At 39.8% G+C, this 18,213-nt stretch overlaps 4 protein-coding genes across 5 annotated transcripts in view; 3 read left to right on the top strand and 1 right to left on the bottom strand.

The window, feature by feature from the left end:
* Positions 1-716, top strand: part of LOC117387099 (hemoglobin subunit beta-2-like) — a 1,082-nt gene extending 366 nt beyond the window's left edge. Inside the window, exons 2-3 of the mRNA XM_033984503.2 lie at positions 1-96; positions 517-716. The exon at positions 1-96 is cut by the window's left edge and continues 127 nt beyond it. Of these exons, the coding sequence (XP_033840394.1) occupies positions 1-96; positions 517-645 (225 nt within the window). The 3' untranslated portion in view covers positions 646-716. The remainder of the gene's footprint in view (positions 97-516) is intronic.
* Positions 717-4,516: 3,800 nt separating this feature from the next.
* Positions 4,517-5,604, top strand: LOC117387100 (hemoglobin subunit beta-2-like). Its single transcript, XM_033984505.2, has 3 exons — positions 4,517-4,631; positions 4,723-4,945; positions 5,468-5,604. Exons 1-3 carry the CDS (start codon positions 4,540-4,542, stop codon positions 5,594-5,596), a joined length of 444 nt encoding a protein of 147 aa, XP_033840396.1. The 5' UTR covers positions 4,517-4,539; the 3' UTR covers positions 5,597-5,604.
* Positions 5,605-7,485: 1,881 nt separating this feature from the next.
* On the bottom strand, positions 7,486-9,169 carry zgc:163057 (Hemoglobin subunit alpha-D-like). Its single transcript, XM_033984942.2, has 3 exons — positions 8,878-9,169; positions 8,175-8,379; positions 7,486-7,668 (listed from the first exon to the last, which is right to left on the bottom strand). Exons 1-3 carry the CDS (start codon positions 8,967-8,969, stop codon positions 7,540-7,542), a joined length of 426 nt encoding a protein of 141 aa, XP_033840833.1. The 5' UTR covers positions 8,970-9,169; the 3' UTR covers positions 7,486-7,539.
* Positions 9,170-12,589: 3,420 nt separating this feature from the next.
* The window catches only part of rhbdf1b (rhomboid 5 homolog 1b (Drosophila)), a 40,666-nt gene continuing 35,042 nt past the window's right edge, over positions 12,590-18,213 (top strand). The window contains exon 1 of one of the 2 annotated variants that reach the window (XM_033985293.2): positions 12,590-12,850. The gene's annotated coding sequence lies outside the window, so the exon portion shown is untranslated. The remainder of the gene's footprint in view (positions 12,851-18,213) is intronic. The other variant, XM_055229630.1, reaches the window with a different exon arrangement.

Below are 18,213 nucleotides of genomic sequence, written 5' to 3'. Positions count from 1 at the left end.
CGGGCCGTCAAGAACATGGATGACATCAAGGGCACCTATGCCGAGCTGAGCGTGCTCCACTCTGAGAAACTGCACGTGGATCCCGACAACTTCAGGGTAAAGCTCTAGCCGTGGCAGGAAGAGTTAGCTTGTATTAGGAAAAAAAGGGATATGTTAAGAAGTTCAGGTTAGTGTAAAAGTTTCTACTTCCAACTTACCTTTTAATGTTGGACCACAAAAAAATGTACCAACTATTGCAGTGGGAAAAGACTCAAATACTGTCTTCCACTTCCAACTTACCTTTTTAATCTTAGACAAACTTAAATTATAGGCCTATCCAAGTTAGCAAAGGACTAATTAGCAAAACTCAAAATGTCTGAATAAGCATTACAGTTACAGACGTGTAGCTAATTTGAATTTGACCTAAACCGATCCTGGCCATAGTTATCACAGTTAGCATCATTTCTCAGCAGTAGACAAAGTTTTTACAGTCGTTTCAAATGAGCTGTTATTGATTGACTCCTCCTGTTGTTGTAGCTTCTGGCCGACTGCCTGACAGTGACACTTGCGGGAAAGATGGGAACTGCTTTCACCCCCGAGATCCAGTGCGCATGGCAGAAGTTCATGGCTGTTTGTGTAGCTGCACTGGGCAAGCAGTACCACTAGATCAGCACCTGAAGACAACTCATCACATGACTCTGTCTCCTGAGAAACTCAATAAAGCCTTCTGAAGCAAATCATAACTACTCCTGCCTTTCTGTTATAGTCAGGGATTGCAAATATACATGTAGGAATTAGTATTTTGGTACTACATTGTTTACAACCTTACATGAAGAAATATGGAAGTGCTTCGTAGAGAGGTTAGGGTTCATCATTATTGTTGTTACTCAGAATTTTAACCTTTCTTTCTAACTTTTTTCACTAAGATTTCTGGTATGGTTCACATAGCATTAACAGACATCAAGGGGTGGGATAAGGTCACGTCTCATAGGCAGAACTTCTAAACACGTGCCACTAGAGGGAGGGAGTGGTCTGAAAAAGGTTATGGAGAAATTTGGGTTTGGTTGAACAAATGTGTGGTCCACAAAGATAAGGCAAGTTCTTGGCAGTAGTGAGTGCTATCTGTAGTACAAGACAGAGTAGGGGACACTGGGGTAAGATGAACCAAATTCACAGCATTAGTGGGTTTATTTTGAGGAAACAATGGGAAATCAGAATGAAATAGACCACCTTACATACATTTTAAGAGGTTTTTCAGCAGTTTAAAGAGCTCATATTACTGTATTTTCTGTTGTTTCCTCATCAAACGCATACCTGGAGATTTGTTTCATTCACACATGTTTAACTCACAAATTCTGCATATTTAGGCTGAGTTCTTCTTCTCTCAAACAGAAAACACTATGTTCCACCTTGTGATGTCATTATGTGGTAATACAGAAAGTGCAGTACTGTGTTTTTAAACTTCATACACCTTCACTAGAATCATTTGGATGATTTGAGCCCTGGAAATGACTATTTCTACTGAACTAAAGGTAAAAGGAGCTGTTAACTTGACAACTATCACGACATGACATCACAAGGTGGAACAGAGCATTTTGAACTTTAGAGATGTAGACAGATTAATAATAAAGGATTACTCAAACATGTGTGAATCAAACAAAACACGACTCCAGGTGTGTTTTGAGCAAGTAACAGCAATGTAACATGGCTAAAAGCTTAAAATAATCCACTTTGTGTAATACAGGAACTTTAAATTAATATAAATGTTTTGCGTTGTCATGATAATAACATTTCATCTCAATTTTGATACTAAGGACTTATATCTGTGTAATCCCTCAGTCCATGGGTGTACACCAGTCTGTGTGTCTGATACTTGTTCTGATGCAGCTCAAGATCATTCTAAAGCCAATAAGGAAAGGTTCATTTCTGTCATTGTGTCCTCGAGCATGACACTTTGTATGTGCAAATATACACTGTCGGGCCACCTGGATTTAACTAAGCAAATATGTTGGTGTTGCTGCAGTTGGTCAGGTTTAGGTTCAGCAACAGTCTGTGCTCAAAGAATGAGGTCAGCTGACACCTGAATATACTGAATGACCAGGTTATTCCAACAATGGATTTTTTCTTCCCTGGTGGCACGGGGCATATTGCCAGGATTCATCAGGCTCAAATAGTGACAGAGTGGATCAGGAGCATGAGACGTCATTTTCACACATGGATTGGCCACCACAGAGTCCAGACCTTAACCCCATTGAGAATCTTTGGGATGTGCTGGAGAAGCTTTGTGCAGCGTCAGACTCGACCATCATCAATGCAACAGATGAAAAATGAATTCAGCACTGGATGGAAATAAATCTTGTGACACTGCAGAAGCGAAATCGAAACAATGCCACAGCAAATGTGTGCTGTAATCAAAGCTAAAGGCGGAGCAACCAAATATTAAAGTGTATGACCTTTTTTTTGGCCAGACAGTGTATAAGGTGACAAATGACATTCACCTGAACACTGACGCAGGCAAAGTCTCAGTCTTGATCCTGTTAGATCTGAGTGTTTCCTTTGATGCTGTGGATCATGGGATCCTCTTACAGAGACTAGAGGACTGGGTGGGCATCTCTGGTACGGCACTAAACTGGTTCGAGTCCTATCTAGAAAACAGGGAGTACTTTGTTGAAATTGGAAAATGTCTCTCAGATAAAATGTCCCTGACCTGTGGGGTGCCCCAGGGGTCAATCCTGGGAACCCTGTTGTTTAATCTCTACATGCTGCCATTAGGACCGTTAATACACAGCAATGATGTGTCCTACCACAACTCTGCAGATGACACTCAGATCTATGTCTCACTGCAGCAGGTGAATATGGACCAGTGGATTCACTCTGCCACTGCATCCAACAGATCAGTGTGTGGATGTGAAACAACTTTCTCCAGATAAACTCAGACAAGACTCAAGTCATTATCTTTGGCCCACAGAAACATAGAGAAAATGTCAGCAGTCACCTCCAGTCTCTCTCTAAAACCTTAAAATCAGGCTAGAAATCTAGGGGTAATAATGGACTCAGACTTGAACTTTAACAGCCACATCAAATCAGAAATATCTGCAGCTTTTTACCATCTAAAAACATTGCAAAAATCAAAGGTAAACTGTCAAAACCAGACTTAGAGAGACTTATCCTGCATTTGTCTCCAGTAGGTTAGACGACTGTAACGTCCTGCTCACTGGCCTCTCCAAACGAGCCTTAAGACAGAACAGAACATCCAGACACTGCTGCTCAGGTCCTGACTAGAACCAGGAAGTACTTCACACATGTGTCCTGTGGCTCAGGTCTCTGGCTCCTGTGGCTCAGAGAATAGACTTTAAAGCAGCTCTGTGTGAACAAGTCTCTCCATGGACCAGCACCAAAGAACATCTCTCACATGTTAGAGCCACATGAACCATCTCACACTCTGAGGACTTCAGGGACCGAGCTCCTGCTGGTCCCAGAGTCAAAACAGTTCTGTTTAGCTGCACATGACTGAAAGTTTTTTATTCTGCACTCTTCTGTTTTAATGTTAATTTTATGATGATTATTTGTGATTATTTATGTTTTGATTTGTGTGATTTTAATGTCCTTCTTATTCTGTAAAGCGCTTTGAATTACTTTGTGTACAAATTGTGCTATACAAATAAACTTGGCCTTGCCTATTATTTTGCTTGTGAGAGACCGTAAGCCGTGTCTTTCTCCTACACGGCTTAAGTGAAATAATAATATAAAAGTAAAAAACGTTTCAAAAGAAGTCATCTGCACATGGTTTAAGAGTCAGGATGTAAGTCAGGAAAGACTTCTGAATGAGAACCCAAATGTGTTGAGCTTAAAAACAGATAATGGTTTAGATTAGTGGCTCTCAAACTTTTCACACCAGGTACCACCAAAGAAAAGATGTGGCTTTCCTAGTACCACCAGATGTAACACGAGTATATAACAGGACTATTCTAGGTCTAATCTAGAACTGAACTAGGTCTAAAAAAGATCTGTGCTGTAGTTCTAAACCAATCCATCCAAAGGAGGACAAAAACGTGGATAAAATGAGCTCTAAACTCCACTGAGAGCTGTCCAAGTACTACATGAAGGAGCTCGTGTAGCACCAGTTTGAGAAACACTGGTTTAGATGTATGCTTTAAAGTTCATAAAGAATATCTGAGCTGTAATGCAAGCTATAATAGACACTACTTTAGCCACATCAGCCCCAAAATGAGACAACTCCAACTCCAAAGCAACGTGTTTTTCTTTAGTGAAACTCTTTAAATGATTCACTGTTGAACATTAGATTTCAATTTTACTGAACTCGGTTGGTTTTAATTGACAAATATTACACTAATTTGACATCTGGACTGAGACAATAGACAGAGTGCAGTTGTTTCTAGAAGCTGGCCCCTGGTTCTTTATCTGTGGTCTTGTATCAGGGTCTAATCAGGGGCCCAGTTCACAGGGAGGGGCTGCGCTGGGACCTATAAATAGACCTGAACAAGGAAAACCACCAAACAATTCGCCTTTTGTTTTCAACACAGACGAAGCAGAGACACCATGGTTGAGTGGAGTGACTCCGAGCGTAACATCATCACCAGCATCTTTTCAAGTTTAGACTATGACGATATTGGACCCAAGGCTCTTTGCAGGTACCACAAATACCATTACTACTACTACTACTACTATTTCTTTTTACTCGTACTCCAAAATCCAACTCTGTCCTCGTCAATCTTCTTCCAGGTGTCTGATTGTCTACCCCTGGACTCAGAGATACTTTGGTGGCTACGGTAACCTCTACAATGCTACTGCCATAAAATCCAATCCGCTAATCGCAGCACACGGGGTCAAGGTGCTGCACGGATTGGACCGGGCCGTCAAGAACATGGACGACATCAAGGCAACCTACGCCGAGCTGAGCGTGCTGCACTCTGAGAAGCTGCACGTGGATCCCGACAACTTCAGGGTAACTCTTCAACAAAATAACACTTATGAGAGTTTAGCGACAAAATAGACATGATAACTATGATTAACTATGGTTTAATTTTAAAAAATGCAGTCTGAAATTATTACGTAACACAATTTGAAACTATCCATGGTTAATTAGGAAGGCTTACTGCTAGTTTATAACTCTTCATGGCTGCGCCTTTAGCTAAAATGTTTTTGTTTTTTTGTTTTTTTTTTACCATCAGAGATACATTTGAAAAAAATACTATAAAAAGGTAAAAAAAATTAAAAAATAAAATAAAATAAAAATAAATAAATAAATAAATAAATAAAAAGGCAAAACAAAACAAATTATAATAAAAAAGTAATAAATAAATAATAAGAAGAATAAAGAATTATGTTAGAATACTTTTGAATAAACAATATATTTAGTATTTAGCATCTTAGAATCTCCATTGGTTTAACATTAGGCTAACAGAACAAGGCTAACACGTACAATCATTAGCACTGACTGAAATGTATTGTTCTGTTTTCTTCCTAGCTGCTGGCAGACTGCTTGGCTATTGTGATTGCCGGTAAGATGGGACCCGCCTTCACCTCGGAGATCCAGGCTGCCCTCCAGAAGTTTGTGGCTGTGGTTGTGAACGCTCTGGGCCGACAGTACCACTAAACCCTGGGCCACGGCTGGGGAAGTTTCTCTGTTCTGATGAAATGAAAAATAAAGTCTTGCCAAAGCACCCTATGGCATTGAGTCTCTTTTTTAGCTAAAAATGTAAATTGTTTTAAAAGATGCATCAAGTCCAAACTAGTTACTTGTTAAGATTATGTGACTTTTTATTATGTTTTTAGGTTTCTTGGGAAAGTAAGGGTAATCTAAATATGTTAAACAAAATATGAAATAAATCTAAAGACTGTTACTATTATCTATGCTGTTGAGAACATAGAAGTCGGTAAAGTTTAAAGCGCTGACAACAGCTGATCAGAGAAGAGTCAGCTGTTGCTCTGTTCTTGTTATCTATGGACCACGCCTATTCTGAACTATTTCAGACAAAGCATGTGTGTATGTCTGCATCTGGCTGATTGGGGGCTGAGCCTATCCCTAGAAAAACAGCTGTGAGAATGTATTTATCTATTTATTCATTTATTTACACAGCTTGTAAATACTGCTATTTTCAAAGACTCTGTGCACTTTTGTTAAAATCAAAAAACATAAAATAAACATCCTATTAAAATCCAAACTCATTAAAATAAAGTCTACCCAACTATTTTATATGCAGAATACTTTGGTTTGTGTGTTATGCCTCAAAATGAAACACAACTCTCTCCCTTTCTAAACAGACAAGAGTCCTCTGGTGAAGTATTCATGTTAGTGTTTAATATGTTGCCAGACACATCCACCCGCTGGTCCCTATCCACTGCCGTGTCTTTAATTATTTATTCATTTCAGCGTGATTCGGCAAAAACCTCACAGAGATAATAACTGGACCGGAAGTAGTGGCGCTCACAGTGAGGTTACAGGGCGCTGCACAGAGCCAGTTTAGTGGAGTGTGAAATGTGGGCTAATAATTCTCTATTTCAGACACAACCATTTTTGGCCCATTAAAGACAAAGTATATACACATGTTTACTTAGCATCTTCCTAGCATGCCACAGGGAGTTCTGCGAGGAGTACTGTACACATTTCAGCACCATGGACAGCTCCATGTCCTCAGGGACTGTCAGCCAATGATTTTCTGACCCTTTCTGGCAATCAATTTTGAGGGGTTAAATATTAACTTTTTATTCAATAGAATTTATGCAAACACTATTTTCTTGCAGATTAAATGGCATCTCATGTTCATCCAGAACCAATAGTTTTAACATATATGCTTCTTTGCTTTGAGTCTTTAAATTTTATCTTAAAATTAACAAAACTTTTTTTGTGTGTTGTAACAAGTTTTATTAACCACATTACATTACATTAAGACAAAATACACATTATATAAATAACAGGTCAATGTGCACTTGAGCTGCAGTCCAGGGTCCTTCAGAGTGAGAGGGCTTATGAAGCAGCCAAACAACTTCTCATAGTTATACATAACTATATACATTTCACTTAAAACATTCATTATATCAAACGTTCAAAGCTTAGTTTTCATTTTTGTGGCCAAAACCTCGTGATCTTGTCAGATCTCAGAGGCTAAGCAGGGTCATCGTGTCCTTAAGACAAGACACTCCACCCACATTGCCTAATAAGAGTTGTGTGCACAGGTGTGGTGGTGGTGGTCAGAGGGCCCACAAATTGGCAACCTCATCTCCATCAGTCTGCCCCAGGGCAGCTGTGGCTACAATAGCAGCTTACCATCACTAACTATGACGTGAATAAATAAAACATGAAACTGTAAAGCGACTTTGAGCATCTGGAAAAGCTCTGCATAAGACTAATGCATGATTATTATTATTCAGTTTGGGTTTAAATGTCTTCAACAGCCACTGACTGAATGCAATGACAAATATTTTTTTAGCTACATAAAACATGTGTAAGGCCCCAGGGCCCACAGATACTTTGAGATGGCCCTGCATAATAGTTTATACATAGATGAATTAGGGTCCTTGGAATCCTGCAGTCAAGTCTCATCTGTACTTCTCTGCCAGCACAGCTACAAATGCTGAGAGATATTTGTCCATGGCTGCATGTGCTACTTCTGTGAAGTCGTCCTGCAGGTAACAGGCCAGGGTGATGAGCAGACAGTGAGAGAAGAGCTGTGGGAGCAAGTTCACACACAGTTAGAGCCAGAGGAAGGTCAAAGTATAATCCGTTACCTACCTTGACCTGAAAAGGTACTACAAATAAAGAATAAACAAAGACTTCATTCTTAATGAACAAATAGTTTCTTAAGAATGATCCAGGGTTAGTAACTAATTAAAGGAATAGTGCAATAGTTAAAGGTGCAATATGTAACTTTTCTGGAGGTGGCATGTCACCTGCATGATTCCATGGAAAGTTAAAGCCATACTTCGAAACATTGTCCATGGAGATGGGTAAGTTTTATGCCCATTGTGGAAGGAACAACATCTTATCTTTGCCTAAAAAGTTGCATCCTGTTGCTTTAAGTTAGTGAGTCTGAATACCACCCGAGGTCCACCGCATTTAGATCCAATCTCAAGACCTGGGTTAATATCAAGCCCTTTCTAAGGTGTTTGAAACATATTTATGGCCAACTGACAATTAAATGAGAAATACTGTCAATGAAATGTTCAAATATCACCTTGAATTTCCCGGGGTCTATCCTGAGCGTGTAGGCGTGTAGGGTTTGCAGTGTGGCCAGCGTCTCCGTCAGCTGACTAATATCCTGGGCGGCTTCAACGATGGCCAGGATGATCTTTTCACCGTGGGAACGCAGGTGGGTGGAGCGAGGGGAGATGTCCAGGTGGGAGAAGTATGTCTTAGCTCCTGGGTATACGATGAACAACCTAGAACCAGGACAACAGATAAAAGATGCTATTAAAACTAGTCAAGTAACAAAACATAAATAAACAATACTAAGTAAAGATTAAGTCTGTAATATTGATTATTTCAATTACTGACAATCCCAGTTTTCTCATGTCATATTAATTCAGCTAAAACATCACTAAAAAAAGCTGCAATTACTCAAATTAAAAGTGCACTATGCAACTTTTATCGTGGGTATGTCCCCCGCCTTGTCTCCATGGAGATGTTACTGCTTTGTTCCACAGTATAGTTTTAAACGTGTATATATATCTCCATTTAGACAGGCCAGGTTACAAGTCGTATCTGTGTAAAGGTGTTCCCACTCACAGCAATAATGCACTTGGGATTGAATACACATACACAAGTTTAATGCCATTCTGTGGAACATGCCAGGCAAAGCAATAACATTTCCACGGAGATAAGCAGGTGACATACTCTAAGTTACATGGTGCACCTTTAATGGATCTTATTATAAATACCTGTTCAGTGCATCCGCGCCAATGGTTGCAGCTATGGGAGTCAGACGATTACATATGTCTAAAATCATTTTCTTTTCCTTATCTGAGAGCATTGTTGACGCTTTCTTTTAGTCCACTCCGAAGTTAAACAGCTGTCAGAAGTGATCCTCGAACTTGTAAACATGCTAACACCAAAATAAATAATAACCAAGAATAAAAAGATTCATAATTTGTGGAAAAAAGCATAAACAAGGTGCATTAAAGTTTAGCAGCTGTTGTTGTTTTGGGTTTGGGAGGGAACACCCCGCACGCTGCATGTTATCGGGACGGCTCCAGAGCAGGGTGGGGGTCATATCTGCGGCACGATACACCGCACGCAACACCGCCGTGAGAATGACCTCATTATCAAGCTACGGTGGTGGAATGCAACAAAGTACAAGCAGCAAAGTACTGTACTAAAGTTTAATGTTAGGTGTCTGACAATCTCTACATTTGAAGCTTTATTGGACCTCAAAATATCTGTGCGAAATACTTTTACTTTTTACTCTTTAGGTAGATTTTTATATGAGTACTTTAATACTTTTACTTAAGTCGTTTTTTCATGGGTAACAAATTGAGTACTTCTTCCACCACTGCAATCTAATAATTAGCATTAGCGTTATAATTGTTGTAGTTTGGTTTTAATAAACTTATTTGTTTAGCTAGTTTCTGATGACATGTCTAAGACCAACTTTAAAAAGCGATGACGTAGCCCAAAAATAAATAAATAAATAAACGCATTTCTTTGCTGAAGCGTGGAGCTTTCAAAGAAGAATATGATGCAGCCTGCGCTCTTCTCACTCTTTTAAAAAACAAACTACTACAATCACAATTAAACACTTAAACCTGCATACAGAGGACGCATTTACAGTACATTCTTTTCATTCTCAGACCACGGCTGCTGCGAAAGTTCAGATCTTCTAGAATTCACTGAGCATAGCAAGTAAAAGTAGTAAATTACTGTACTTAAAGGTGTCATATTACTCTGTTTTCTGATCTATATAATGGTGTTTCTTCATCACAAACATGCCCTGAGTTGTGTTTTGTTTCATTCGCACATGTTTAACACACAAACCCTGCACATTTAGGCTGAGTTCTTTTCTGAGATGAAAAACAGGAAGTGCTCCACTGTGTTTTTAAAGGCCAAATAGCTTCACTTGAATCATTTGGACGATGAATTAATGTCATTATAACGTGACATAAACCTCACAATAATCCATTTGGTGTGACATAAGCCCTTTTACAACATTAAATTTGAAAATGGATACTTTTTACTTTTACTCCACCACATTTGAGAGCAGGTATCTGTACTTTCTACTCCACTGCATTTTTGAACAGAACTGGTAAGTAAAAGCGTTTTTATTATAATTTGAGACCCGCTGAAAAGGCTGAGGGTTTATTTTTTTTATCAACTTAATTTTTTGTTGTACGAGATTCAGCAGAAATCATTAGGCCTACATCTGAAGCGTTATTATATCTCAAAATCTGCGTGAAATACTTTTATTTTTTACTCTTTCAGTAAAAGAATAAAAGAGTTTGAACGGATACTTTAATACTTTTACTTAATTTGATTTTTTTATCTGATATTTTAACTTTTCCCTGAGTATTTTTTGCTCCGGTATCTGCACTTTTAGGCTTCTTAAATAACAAAACTGAGTAATTTTATAGTCTTTATGCTTTATAGGTTCTTTATTTAATGAGTTATTTCACTTTTTAAGAATAAATGTGAACACTTATGAGCGTTCCCTTGTCTTACTTTCTTATCTCCGTCCGTCAGTTGTTTTCATTCAACCTACAGGAAACGTAACTCAGCAAAAAAAAAGGCGAGTCTCTGTAAAAAGTGCACCGTCATGTTTGTGGGACAGGACACTAAACATGAGTCGGCGTTTGTTGATAAGACCTACTCACAGAGAGACACGTGTATGAGCTTTTTCTTTTTGATTGTGTATGTATAAACTAAACAAACATAAACACATTAACGCATAACAAATAGTTTAGTCTAAATAGAAAAATTTGGTTAAAAAAAAAAAAAAGATAATGATTTAACCTGTAAAAGTCGTCACACAGATAATGACTGTCTGGAGATACTTTATTTTTTCATAAATATTTTTAAATCTTTATTTACATTTCACACACATTTCCTATTTAGATTATTTTGAATAGACATGCATGAGAGAGAGAGAGAAAGAAAAAGAAAGAGGGAGGGGCAGAGAGAGAGAGAGAGAGGGAGAGAGGGAGAGACAGAGTGAGGGGGGAGAGAGAGAAAGGGAGAGGCAGAGAGAGACAGAGAGAGGGGGTAGAAAGAGAAAGGGAGAGGCAGAGAGAGAGACGGAGAAAGAAAGACAGAGACAGAGGGGGAGACAGAGAGACACAGAGAGAGAAAGACAGACAGAGAGAAAGGGAGAGAGAGAGAAAAAAGGAGAGAGACAGAGAGAGAGAGAGAGAGAGAGAGAGAGAGAGTGAAAGACAGACAGACAGAGAGGGGGAGACAGAGAGAGAGAGGGGGAAAGAGGGAGAGATGGAGACACAGAGAGAAAAATAGAGAGAGAGAGACAGACAGGCAGAGAGAGAAAGAGAGACAGTGATAGACACAGAGAGAGAGAGAAACAGAGAGAGAGAAAGAAAGAAAGAAAGAAAGAAAGAAAGAAACAGAGAGAGAGAGAGAGAGGGGCGGACGAGAGAGAGAAACAGAGAGAGCGAGAGAGACAGACAGAGGGAGAGAGAGAGCTGTGTCCAACAGAGGGCGATGTTGCAAAGTAAAGTGAAACTTGAAACTAGAGAAACTTCAGTCCTCTGCTTTGTTAAACCTCCTTTTCGACTCTTGCACCGACCCCAGTGGTGCGATCACTCACATGGACCATGACAGTTTTAATATACCACCATGTGCAGACTTAAGTCAAGGCTGTTTTACAACTTTCTGTAAACGGAGCATCAGTCTGCAGAACCAACCCGTGTTCTGTCTGTCCAATGGTCCCTTGATGAAAAAAGTGCATTTAGTGAATGGGGTAAAATCTACTATATTATAGTTCTAAAGGAGCACCATGCACAGTTTACTGAACCAAGTTAGACTCTACGGGCATTTCATGTTTCATTTCATGTATGTTTCACTGCTGTAGGATGCGCACTGAGGCTATATAGACCTATCTCTTTTATTTTTCTCACATTGGGGTGTTTGCATCTTAATTTTAGAGGAAATGAAAGCAAGTGTCAGTTTAACACAAAACCCAAAGAGACACCCTAAAACAGACACATACAGTGACCAAAAGCGCTTATCAGGAGAGCACCGTCTTCTCAACTATGAAGCGGCCTGATGGTGATAACAGATGATCCAGACGCGTGTCCAAGTTGGATCTGGTACCGGACATCACAGCTCACAACTTCACTGTTCTCCTCATTTGGCCTAATGTCATTCTACAATAACAGCGAGTGTCATAGTCAGCACACTACAGGCCTATTTGTTGAAGTTTAGGCTACACGAATTCAATGAACTCATATCCTATAACAGGCGTAAGAGGAATTATAGTTGTCTATCTGGTCAAAGTCTTTTCTGGTTGGTGTCTGTTTCTCTGCACGTGTCGTTCACTTCCTTACAGCACGTCGCACGTCTTAGGCGCAGTTGCAGTGTCCGGCCTGTAGAGGGCGGACCAGCCCGGGCTTCAGCAGACACACGGGGCTGGTGCGTGTGTGGGTGCGTGTGTGTGTGTGTGTGTGCTGTCATCCAGCGGTGCCACAGACGGTGCACAGAAGCCTCCTGCTGCTGTCACGCTGCAGACATACGCGGAGACGAACAGCTCCTGTGACATAAAGCGTGCGTGTGCGTGGGTACAGGGCTGATGTGCCTGGGGAGAGCTCGGATGGAATTCCCCGTTCTTCGTGGCTGTGGTGTACAAACGCGGGAACTCGTGAAGTGACCCGCAGCTGGAGCATCAGACGCTGGACTGGGCAGAGCAAAGAGGTACGCGCAAAGTCTTTAGTGCAGCTGCATGTTTGAGCATCACTCACAGAACCCACGGCGCTCTTCGTGAGTTTGGGTGGGGTCTCTAGGGAAGGAAACTCCTGGCTCCTGCTGCTTGCACTTAGTCCAAGTTGGTAATAAAGAACCCTATGTAACATTCTCGTAATAACAGAACAAACTGGCTAATCATGGGACCATAGTCAGTGCTTAATATAATGTGACTTCAATGTTCACATAGTTCTTTTTTTTTTTTTTTTGCATTGACTGTAATGATGAGCTTGTCACGTTGTGCACATGTGCTGTCAGTTCACCTCCTGACAGCCCCGTGTCACCCAGGGTCGGTGGTTCGTGTTGTTTCCTGTTGGGTGCAGTTCCAGATGGCAGACACAACAAACAGCACAGGCACTCACTTCCCCTCACTCATAGATCCTCTCACTAACGAGGAGCCTGTCATCCACCAGTCAATTCCAATTCCAGGCATTGAACTTTGGGAACTTTTTTTTTTTTGAGTAACGTGAGATCATGTGATTGCATTTTAGGCTGTAGTATGGGAGATAGTGGAGTGTTATCCATGCACCTGGAGGGTAACTCAAGTCTCACAGTTATATATCTGTGGATAGTTGCAAAAGGCTGTTCAAAAAGCTTCAAAATGAGATAGATAGGCCTATATTTTACCTTGATTACCTCATAGTACTTTCTTTTATATCCCCATGTGGACTTATATCTGTGTACTGTAATCCCTCAGTGGTCCTGTAGGTTCCATAGTGGTCCGTGTGTCTTATACTTGTTCTGATTCAGCTCAAGATCATTCTAAAGATATTCAGGAAAGGTTCATTTCTGTCCTGTAAATGTGCAGTTTTTTATATACTAGTGTTATTAATATCTGATCTTCTCTTCTTTTGACTACCCTACTATAAACACATTTCAGTACATTTGAAAGGGAGTAGAAATCCTATCCCTCGCTTACTTTGCACAGATAACTGACTGGCCCAGATCTGTCAACCCCCTATCAAGAAAAACTCCTGTAAGAGGCTAAATGTAATGCTAGGAAGGTGTGTTTCCTCACGCTAAAGGCACATTGGAACATGCTCCAACAGGTTTCAATACAAACAGAGGCTAATTCTCTTTCATGAGAGATAAATACCGTGCTCTGGAGTGAAAACTGCTTTAGTTTTACTGCAACCCTCCAGCTCTTTCACATTACATTTGATTTATCATGCTATTTATTGATCTTCGTTCACATCCGCTTGTTATCGTTCATTGCTATTAAAGACAGGGTATTTTACTTCTGTGGGGTATTCCTGCTGACACGTAACATGTTTAGATCACCACGCTACCTTTTATTGTTTTGAAAATGCTATATTAGTAGAAAACAGCATATTAACATGTTTTATCATTTTCACTTTCTTTTGTGGCGCTCTGAGTCGCTCCCCCTTCAGAGCGCTATCGCAACACAATCACTGTGCATCCTGCTAATGAAACTGCTACACATCGCATCAGGTTTGTCAAGTTGCTGTGTACAGGTTTTTTTATCCTGCTTTTGTGTATTTACGGAGAGTTGTCGTGTGAGAGCATGAAGACCGTATGCTTATGGAATGAGCATTGCACAGAATCTTACAGCTAACCATAAGAAGGGTTAAAATAGGGTCCGGGAGAGATCACAACATTTTTGAAACAGGATGGCATGTAAAACCTCTTTAGGCATGTTTTTGATGAGGGAACAACTTTATAACATGATAGAAAGCTAAAAAAAAATAATCTGTGGTATTGACAAAATTGAGGTTTGTCAAAGTTGTGCTGGCTGGATACATGCATAACTCTCTTTGCTAAGGTGAATGAACATTTCTCTGAACGTAGAGGAGGACATGGAGAGGCTCAGGTGGCTGAAGGTTCTGCCGCTGTATTAGAGTTGTGGAGGAAGTTTGAAACATGGCATAACATTTGCTTGTAATGGAATGGTTCTGACAGAGCTGATACAATGAACAAAAAAAAAAAAAAAAATCAAGCTCAGTTTTGATAATAAGGTATAGACTCAATACCGATTTCAATACCATGATAATCATTTTTAAAAACTCTTTATTTAGACAATAAAATGTCATTTTGAACAATAAATCATAGTACTTTTTATTATATTATCATGTGGCCTTAAATCTATATATCGCTGTGAACACCTAACATCTGTGCTACCAGTGCACGAGCCACTTCACTGTTTTTTCATTTTATTTTTTGTTTTAATTCTGTATGAATTTATGAATTTTACAAACTGCACTGACTGTACAAGCAACTCCAACATCATTTATATTTTTATTTTATTATCTGTACTGTATCTGTCTAATTGATGTCTATGCAGCTTGCACTTTATGCCCAAGACAAATTTCTCCTTGTGGGACAATAACGTTTATTTTATTTGATCTGTGTAATGTCTCAGTGGTCCAGGCAGGTTCCATAGTGGTGCATGCGCATATACTTGTCTATGTGGTCTCATACTTGTTCTGATACAGCTTAAGATCATTCTAAAGCTCCTCAGGAAAGGTTCATTTCTGTCCTGTGAATGTGACTTTTTTAGTATAGATACTTGCCGAAGTTAGTATCTAGTTTTGCCTCTAGTTTTAGTATCGATTAGTATCTTATTTTTAATACTTTTGACAAGCCCACAGTATATTAGGTACTAGTGCCAACTACATTATATTTATTGTACAAAAAATGGGAATAGTGTATTATAATTTATTGTAACGTTTATTTGAACGCCTGAGCCATTACTCTGGGTTTAACCAAGGATGGTCCCTGATGCCCTGCAGGGACAGACGCTTTTTAGGATCCTTCTCCAGGCAGCTCCTCAGCAGGTCTTGGCACTCTGCAATCACACATAGAGGAGATTAAAGTCAGCAACATTGTGTCAGTCAAAGTCAAATGTTTCAAGCTGTGTAGTTACCTGGTGAAAGAGAGGATGGAATAGAAATATCTTTATTTGACGTGATGAACTCGTCTGTGATGATTTCCCTGGGCAGACGGTCTAAGAGCATGGCATACAAACACAAACTCAGCTGCCACACCGTGGTGGGTCCAGCAGTGTACTTGGCCTCATAAAACCACTCAGGAGAGGAGAAAAATGGATTGCCTGAAAAACAAACATGTTTAGTGTGATGAGAAGTACTATACCACAATATTAAAGATTTTCACAGGTACATTTGATCATTCTTTAGTTACAGTGTTTACCTTGTGAACAATAAAACTTTTGTCCAGGCGTGAAAAGGGTAGAATAGCCAAAGTCAATGAACCTGGCTCTTAGGAAGTCCGAGCCGGTCTCCACCAATACATTGTCAGGCTTTATGTCCCGGTGAAAGATGCCTTTAGACTCCAGGTGAATAGCTTCATCCACCAACTGACGGAAAATGATCTGAAAAAAAACAATGATGGGTTTAGTTCTCAGTAATTATTCATTTTAGAGAGGGCTGATTTTGGATCCTTACTTTGGCCACGTCGGGGCTGACACCATTATTGTCGTCGATGTACTCCTGGAGGTCCTTGCAGGGCTCTGGTCTTTCCTGCACCAAAATAATTTCGTCGTTCACTTCATACCAGTCCAGCAACTGTGGAGCCACTCTGGAGTCTGAGGAGTTAGGGCCTGCTCCTACCCTAACCAGGAAGTAGACCTCCTCAGGAAGTCTGACCGAATGCTCATTGAACTCCTTTTAAACACACATTGAATAACACACATTGAATAACACACATTGAATAGTAGTAATTATGTTGAAAATATACTCGTATACTTAAAGATAAATAATATATTACTTACTACAGTCGTGTATGTCACGTTTTCCTTCTTGATGACCTTTATAGCCACCTGTAGAGTAAAAAATTGATGAATGTTACTATTAAACCGATACATTAAACTACATTTGTTACACATATACTTACTGGAACGTTGTCCTCATTGCGAACCCCATAATAGACTTTTCCGAAGCCTCCTTCCTGTAAAATCCCAAGCCCCGTGTACTTTGTGATCATCTCTGAAAGATTTAGATTTAGATAAAAAGTACAGCCTTTATCAATTGATAGCTTTATAGATAGATAGATTGATTAGCTTAACATTCTTACACGTACCTTGTATTGTGTCTAAAATGACTCCCTTTTGTTGCTTTTCCTGCTTCTTTTGCTCTGTAAAATGTAAGGAGAATTAATGGTATGTTTCTTCACATTTTTACTATCTTTTTTTATATAGTTTTTGTGTTGCTTCTTACCTTCTAGGAGCCAGCTGATTTCGCTGCTGGTGTGGACGTACTTGTTTTCCAGTGCTTCATCAGAGCCACTCTCTCTCTTGGCCTCATTGGAAGGGCGATCAGGGGAACTGTCTGCTCAAATACAACAAATGTGACAAACAATATTATATTATTATTATTAAGTATGAGCCAAAGTATAAGATCACATTGGTACTAGGGTGTCCATCTGCCTTTTGGTTGTCCTGTGTAGCTATTTAGGCCCCTGATCACCCTTGGGTGAGTTCATTATGGCCAAAACCAGTACTAGTGGTAGGGCAACAAGAGCCTCTATCAGAGGTGACTGTGTAATACCTTATAGAAACACTACTTTTAGTTAGCAGGTGTTATCAGTCAAAGGTACAGAAATCTGGAACAACATCCCAGCTGCAATAAGAGACTCTACGACATTCAGTACATTTAAAATGAATCTGAAACGATGGCTCAAGAGGAACCAGAGCTGTGATCATTAATGTCATGCTACTATGTGTTTCATTGTGCTGTTTCATCACTGTTTGTCTTATGAATTGTGACTAACAATCTGTTCTTATGTCTGTTGTATGAACTTGTAGTTTCTTGTTGTTTCTATCTCTCTAACCTGCCAGCGACTACAGATGTAAAATAGCCTTCAGGCTAATTCGGGCATATTTACATTTATATGTTCATGAATATGCACTGTCCCATTTAAATAAGTAAATAAATAAATAAATCACATTTTTAGCGACTCCACCTCAGAGAAGTATAAATGACCAGATTGAAAATAAATTGTGGATGGAAGTCGAAATGAACTGATTGAACCCTATTACATACATAAGACACATGTGGTTAAACTTATACCTGTCTTTTTCAGCCAGACTTTTTTCCAAATTGCATGCTTGGATTTCTTCTTTTTGGGAGTGTCATCTGTCTTGCTCTTCTTTCTCAAACTGCTCAGTTCCTCCTCCTCCTCCTCGTCACATGCGGACCTTTTCTTGGTGCAGGTTGAGACTCCACTAGGCCCTGGCTGAGGACTGGAATAGTTTTTGCTACACTTTGGTGCAGATGTTGTCTCTTTGTCATATCTCCCTTCCTCAGAACCACTCTCTCTCTCGTCCACATCGGATGGGC

The sequence above is a fragment of the Periophthalmus magnuspinnatus genome, chromosome 19 (genome assembly GCF_009829125.3).
Source record: "Periophthalmus magnuspinnatus isolate fPerMag1 chromosome 19, fPerMag1.2.pri, whole genome shotgun sequence".
In the NCBI taxonomy this organism is placed as follows: Eukaryota; Metazoa; Chordata; class Actinopteri; order Gobiiformes; family Gobiidae; genus Periophthalmus; species Periophthalmus magnuspinnatus.
Note: the sequence above shows the minus strand (reverse complement) of the source record. Positions and strands in the feature narration are given on the sequence as shown.

What these genes read in the sequence shown, in the direction of transcription:
- LOC117387100 (XM_033984505.2), top strand. Translation starts at nt 4,540, where the DNA reads ATGGTTGAGTGGAGTGACTCCGAGCGTAACATCATCACCAGCATCTTT. An exon ending in GGACCCAAGGCTCTTTGCAG is followed by an intron (nt 4,632 to 4,722) that starts GTACCACAAATA and finishes ATCTTCTTCCAG; the next exon opens with GTGTCTGATTGTCTACCCCT. An exon ending in TGGATCCCGACAACTTCAGG is followed by an intron (nt 4,946 to 5,467) that starts GTAACTCTTCAA and finishes TTTTCTTCCTAG; the next exon opens with CTGCTGGCAGACTGCTTGGC.
- zgc:163057 (XM_033984942.2), bottom strand. Translation starts at nt 8,969, where the DNA reads ATGCTCTCAGATAAGGAAAAGAAAATGATTTTAGACATATGTAATCGT. An exon ending in GGCGCGGATGCACTGAACAG is followed by an intron (nt 8,380 to 8,877) that starts GTATTTATAATA and finishes TCCTGGTTCTAG; the next exon opens with GTTGTTCATCGTATACCCAG. An exon ending in TAGACCCCGGGAAATTCAAG is followed by an intron (nt 7,669 to 8,174) that starts GTGATATTTGAA and finishes TTGCTCCCACAG; the next exon opens with CTCTTCTCTCACTGTCTGCT.